Raw genomic sequence first — 6416 nt, 5'->3', positions numbered from 1 at the left:
ATAACTAAACTGCACCAGATTCTGTAATAAAAACCTAATAATAATAAAAATGTAGAACTTGTTTACACTATATAAATCGGAGAAACAATATTTAAAACAAATTTAAAATCTTAAGTAGTAAAATTTCTATAGTATGTAGAGCCACCAGGTTTGGTAAACACATGGAAGAATGTTGTACATGTTGATTCCCGTTTCTTTTCGCCAATTTTTGTAAAATAACTAACCAATAAAATTCAGCTTTTGTTTGGAGATGACGCTAAATGAAAACAAAACCTACTGGATGAATATAATAAATGCAGCGTGGCTCAGAAACAGCGAACAGAGTGTTGGACAATACATGGTGGAACAACTTCCTAGGGTCGATGTGCAGAGCAGAGTTTGTAAAGGTTGTAAACATGGAAATAGTCAGTTATCTTTTGAGGAGGTTGAGGAGGACTGCTGTAAAATAAAATGCCACAGTTTAAAGACTGAGTTTGTGGAACATGCGTATAAATAATGTAATGAACAAACATACATGAAGATTAATTTGTCTTCAGCAGAGTGACGTTCGAGGTCAGACGTCATGTTGCTCTGCTTTCACATTCAAATCAGTGTAAATAACCTTCCTCCTGGGTTTTCTTAATGCCAGCGTGTTTTAAAAGTGAAACCTAACTTCCCTTCTTAAATATGTAAACAGTGTGGGCTCACGGTTGTGGCACTCGTTGAATTTTTAACCTGGGATCCGTTAATGTACTCGGGCTGAATTTGCATGGGATGGGATCTGTGACTGGCCGTTTCATTTTTCATGTTACTTTACATGTAAATTTAATGTGGCGGTAAAAAGCAGCGAGGGATTCTTTACTGTAGAGCTCAGAAGTAAAGTATTTCTACACGCTGCGTCATTTTGCACATTGTCAGGCGAGTGACCTGCACATTCTTGCATAATCGGTGCAGCTGTATCGCTCAAGACTTTTATTATCTTTATTCAACTTGCAGCGCTCACTTTTTAAAGTAACTTGTCTGTGATTTGCTGTCTCGTAAATCACATCAGGTAACATTCGTACTTCGCTGATCCCTGTAGTAATTATTTTCTTTCTTCCCTACAGACCATCTACATGTTCTGCGCTCTGGCTCTGGTCTGCGACGACTACTTCGTTCCCTCGCTGGAGAAGATATGTGAGGTACGATGGGCTTTTTTCAGTTAATATTGTCGCTGATATTCAATTTAATAAATTTAAAGACCAGTTGAAGTAGCTTCCTCTCACAGCTGCTTGTTTATTTCTGTCAATTTCTTTTGGTTGTGTCTTAAAGTTAACTCAGCCAAGGTGGTTGCTCGACCATCTCAGAGTCTCTCAAACTTTCTAGGAATGATCTTTGGCATCTGAAACTGACATCTGCCCATTTTTTTTTAGCTGAAATTCCAACATTTTCATCATTTTTCACCCAATGGAAATGTTCAATAAATCTCTAACAGGTTGGAAATTGAGCGAGATGCCTCTTTCAGACGTCCACATCTCTTGAAGTATCCGTCCTGGAGTCTTCATATGTTCAGGAGATGTTCAGAAGTTTCTAGTAAATGGAGAGGGCAGCAAATTCTGGAAATCAGGACTCAATAGTTTGCTTAAGACGTCCGAAGTTGAGCGAGATGCCTCTTTCAGATGTCCATATCTCTTGAAGTATCCGTCCTGGAGTCTTTAAACTATATAATGCAATTACATAATGCCATCATGCTAAAAATCATTCATTATTAAATTGAAAGTGGTGGCTCGGGTTAGAAACTGATCAGGAGCATGAAGACATTAAAATTATTTTCCGTTTTACAGCATTATGGGAGGATGTTGAACACCAGTAGACTCTGCACCCTAAATAATCACATGTAGTTTGCATCAACCTTTTTGAGTTATGGCAACTTATGACGAAACAAACTGCACTTAGTTAGTGGAAGCATTATAGATGATGGATGGATGGATGGATGGATGGATGGATGGATGGATGGATGGATTTAAGTGGCTCCACTGTTTAGTAGGCAGAAGAGGGGGGACTTGAAATCCTGAACTCAAGGTGAAGAAAGGTTCAGTTATCAAGTCAATTTAACTATCTTACCTCCTGAAATGTTATTTTTCTCTCGTTCTTTCCAGCGTCTGAATCTCAGTGAGGACGTCGCCGGTGCGACCTTCATGGCCGCCGGCAGCTCGGCTCCCGAACTCTTCACGTCCGTCATAGGTACGGTGTTTACTCATAGACTGTACGATGGAGGTAATGGTTTCCTGAACTGCCATTTATCACTTTCTTGGCTCCTTTTAACTCCTGGTTAATCCAGAAATTAGCAAAGACGTGGAGCATGAGTGGCTCTGAAGCTTGTTGTGGAGTTTCTTATGACTTTAACTGGACACGCCCCCTAATTATGCATAATTTTAATACTTCATAAAATTGAAATGGGTGAGTTACATAAACATCCATCTCCTGTACAGTTGTCATAAAGACGGAAATGAACCAAAGAGACCAAAAGAAGTTTGGTTCGAGGTTGTAGACATGTTTATTTCTCCTGTAAAGTTGGACATTTTAACGTAGAGGTCTATGGGGACTGGCTCGGTTTTGGAAACAGCCTCAAGTGGACATTTGAGGAACTGCAGGTTTGTGTTTTTTTTGGTGTTTTAACTCGTGGACTGTATATAAAAGCCTGCATGTCTGGAAAGTGAAGCCTTTAACCTGCATTTCTCCTAATTACCACTAGGGGGCGACTCCTCTGGTTGCAAGTCAGGCTGTAAAAACATGAGAAAATGATTGTACTTCTCACCTGATTTGTAGAGTGAAGTAAACATTTTCCTGTTGAGTTTATGGTCTCAATGGTTAGTTTTCAGTCTCCTTCAATACAGAACGATGTTAATTTAGTAAATAATGACTAAAGATTCCAATCCTGTGGCTCTGAAACATTCATCTTTTCCAGTCCGTTACATTTTTACACATGTATTTCGCTGCATCCATCCCTCCGTTGCTGCACCTCCTCCGCTCTAATCGAAACACATGCTGCATTAAGTCGGCAACAAACGCGGCTTTTGACTGTTGCTGCACAGCAACGCTTTTATCCCGTGACACCTGCAGCGACCGTACGTGGATCTGAATATTCCGAGTTGCATTAAAGCCGTCTTACGTAAGGAGATGTCGAGCGTTGCCGGCGGGTAAAGTGTTTTTCTTTGATCGCATCTGTCTCATTCAACAATAAGAAGAGCATCAAAGGCTGTGGGGTCACGTTACATTCCTGTAGTCTTTAGACGAGAATCTAATTATACGCGGGGGGAGTTTTTTTTTTCCTGGCTCAGGATGGGCCTTTGGGAGGCGACTGCACACAACAGGAGATGTGATGAGTCTGTACAGTAAAAGCAATGAGCGCGTGTTGCTGTGTTTGGCAGAAAGGTGGGCAGCTTCTTGATATTTCATCAACAAAAATACCTGTTATGCTTGGGAAAATAAAAACCCCAATTAGCAAAAAATGGTTACAAGACTAAACTTCTATTTCTGTTCTTAATTCTTATCGTTTTGGTGCTGAAGTTAAAACCTGTTTGGGACGCTCCAAAAGTTGTGTTTGTGCAGGAAAAACGAGAGCAAACATGAAATCTGACGTCAACTGAGTACGATTGAATCGTCAGGATTTTAACCGTCTGCGCTTCAGGAGGCTTTTGTTCCTGTTTTTCTTCACTATGGCCTCATTTTTCACTGCAGCTTGTTGTCCTGCACCTCTGTGAAAACTACCAGCATGACTAGAAGAAGAGAGAAACTCATGATGTGATGCCACAAATCCTAAAAAAGAGAAAACAACAAGTTGATTTTCTTTGATTATTGATTTGGCGCAAATAAAATAAAACCAACAAACTGGAATTAGCATCAGTATTTTTCCCACAAGTGCTGCTAAAAATGGTGAATCTACATTGGATACTTATTTTACTGCTTCATGCTTTTTTGATGTGCTGCTCTGTGTAAACACTGCCTGCAGTTCAGCCAGAAAGTCTCAGGTTTTTATCACGACTTTGCCAAAGAATATTCAGTCTTTTACAAAAGGATTTTTGACCAATTTTGTGTGAAAATGGTTAAACATGGAGAATTTAAAATGACTTAGATCTGATAAAAACTTCAGGATTGTAAGCTGGGATTCGGCTACCAGAACGGTAACGTCACACGTGATTAGTTCTGTTTCTACAGGTTCTGGCTCTTATAAATGGTGTCACTTTGGTGGTTTGTTTCACAGATAGTATAAATATTTCAAACAGCCCGGTAAGTCGTTGTGTTTACAAAGGCAGAGGCTCGTGTATGAACTGTTTCAGTGTTGGATCACGTGTGTCGACTGCTTTGACTTGTGGTTGACTCTTGCTTCCTCACCAGGCGTCTTCATCACTAAAGGTGACGTCGGCGTGGGAACCATCGTGGGCTCGGCCGTCTTCAACATCCTCTGCATCATCGGCGTCTGCGGCTTCTTCGCCGGCCAGGTACGACGCAGCCACGGCCGCCGGCGTTTTCACAACCGTAACGTGACCTTTGAATCCTGAGCAGGCGTCCGTGTGCGTGTTGATGCAGTTTAAACAGAGACGGGCAGGAAAACGAGTTCAGCTAAGACACCACGACGCATCGACCTTTTTAAAAAATGTGTTTAAAAGGTTAATATTTCATGTAAATGGGAAAAATTCAAATCAAAACGTCACCACTTTTTTGCAGCAGCATGAACGCTTCACGGCAAATCATCTGAATAAACTCTGACGTAGTAAATATTTAACTCGTCTGTTTACGCTTCTAGAGTCCGAACAAGATGCAAAATGTTTGGACCAGCTGACGTGAAAGAAAAATTAAACTGACAAAATTTTATGGGTTTTTTTCGGCAGCTGAAGAACAAAATTTTTTAGCTACTCTGTTTATTGAAACTCTGTAGCGCCCCGTTCTGACAACACGACAGAACTGAGTTTATTTGCACGTGGAGACGAGACGAATTCACGCTTTCTTTACCTAGTTTTTGCAAAATTTCTAAAAGTTTGCTTCAAATTCACGTCGTGCAGTCGTATGGAAACCACACGGCGAATCAGACCTGATTACAGGACGTCTTTCTCTCAGCGGTTATTCATTCGCTCTGCATTTATTTATATTCGAGAGTGCGTCGAGGAGGCAAAAGCAAAACCAGACAGATGAACGAAAAAGGGAGAAAACAGGAGTTTAAAATGGTAAAATGTGCTGTTTACAGAAGATTATTTGCTTGATTTATTAGTTAAAATGCATTTTAAAAGCACAGTAATATGAGAAGCCGTAAAACTTCTTTGTTGTTTTTGCATCATACTGCTGAAGGTAGAGATGCAACTCTAGTCAATGAGCATCCTACCCTTAAAAAAAATCAACAGCAGTAATAGAAAACCTGGCAGCAGCGTCACCTGTAACCCTGATTCGTATCTGATTTACGTCTGTGTTTGCTGCGTGTTTTCCTTTTCATGCTCCTCTGTCGCTGTGATTACGATCTATACGCTTGCTGTCTGCTCTCTGCTGTACGTCCTCGGCTCGCTGTGTTTTGCACGCGATGCACAGATAACGCTGCAGCCCGGCTCTGATGCTATCTGACATGCCCGGGACATGGAAATGAGCGGAGTACAAGGATAAGCTCTCTGCTCTGAAAAATATATGCGCCGGACTCCAAACAGTGATGCAATCCCAGATTGCGCCTTATGTAATCACGCTGAGATAATGAGGGAGGAAGACGGGACTCGGGAGGGATGGGCCGCGACAGAACCGTCTCCAGGAGTTTGTTACCTTTCGGGTTTCGGCTCCAAAGCGCCGCAAAGAACAAGCAAACAGTTTTAAGTCGGGCCTCGATTCCACAGCTGGGAGTGGCTGGCTCCAGATGTGACCCCCTGAACCCTCCACCAGTGTTCCCAGTGAGCGCCGTGTGGGAGAGCGTCAGGCGTGACTCACTGCACTGTGGGCACCTGCATTGTATCCGATTACATAAAGCCGACGAACACCTTCGTCTACGTAGGACGGAACCTTGCGATTGGCTTTTTCTTTTTCACCGATTGTGATTCAGGAGGTCAGATTGTGTTTACATCACTATGGTAATGATGTCAGAGGCTCTTCTGTATCTCCAAGGCTACGTGTTACTCCACAAACCGATGCCGCATAACTGCTTCTCTGCTGCTTTTTTTTTTTGTTTTTTTTTTTTTTTTTTTTCTCCCTTTGCAGGCGGTGAAGCTTTCTCACTGGGCTCTGCTCCGAGATTCCATTTTCTACACGTTCTCTATCGTGGCCCTCATCGCGGTAAGATCTTAAATATGCTTCAGTTCACATGATCCAGAAACAGCCGCAGCTTTTTTCCTTCAGTACCAACTTTGCACTTTCAGCAGAGCCTGCAGAGTCGACTATTGTCCCGCAGTCAGTCAAAGTGAACTTGTGCGGCTCAAAGTGCTTCA

The 6416-nt window shown here is 41.9% G+C and overlaps 1 protein-coding gene across 1 annotated transcript in view; it reads left to right on the top strand.

Annotated features, from left to right (window-relative positions):
• The first annotated feature begins 1094 nt into the window (after positions 1-1094).
• The window catches only part of LOC103355268 (sodium/potassium/calcium exchanger 3), a 20830-nt gene continuing 15508 nt past the window's right edge, over positions 1095-6416 (top strand). Inside the window, exons 1-4 of the mRNA XM_008278995.1 lie at positions 1095-1160; positions 2118-2202; positions 4357-4460; positions 6190-6264. Coding sequence (XP_008277217.1) covers positions 1095-1160; positions 2118-2202; positions 4357-4460; positions 6190-6264 — 330 coding nt within the window. The remainder of the gene's footprint in view (positions 1161-2117; positions 2203-4356; positions 4461-6189; positions 6265-6416) is intronic.

This window comes from Stegastes partitus, unplaced genomic scaffold, assembly GCF_000690725.1.
Source record: "Stegastes partitus isolate 25-593 unplaced genomic scaffold, Stegastes_partitus-1.0.2 Scaffold141, whole genome shotgun sequence".
Lineage (NCBI taxonomy): Eukaryota > Metazoa > Chordata > Actinopteri > Pomacentridae > Stegastes > Stegastes partitus.
This window is presented reverse-complemented; position numbering and strand designations above follow the sequence as displayed.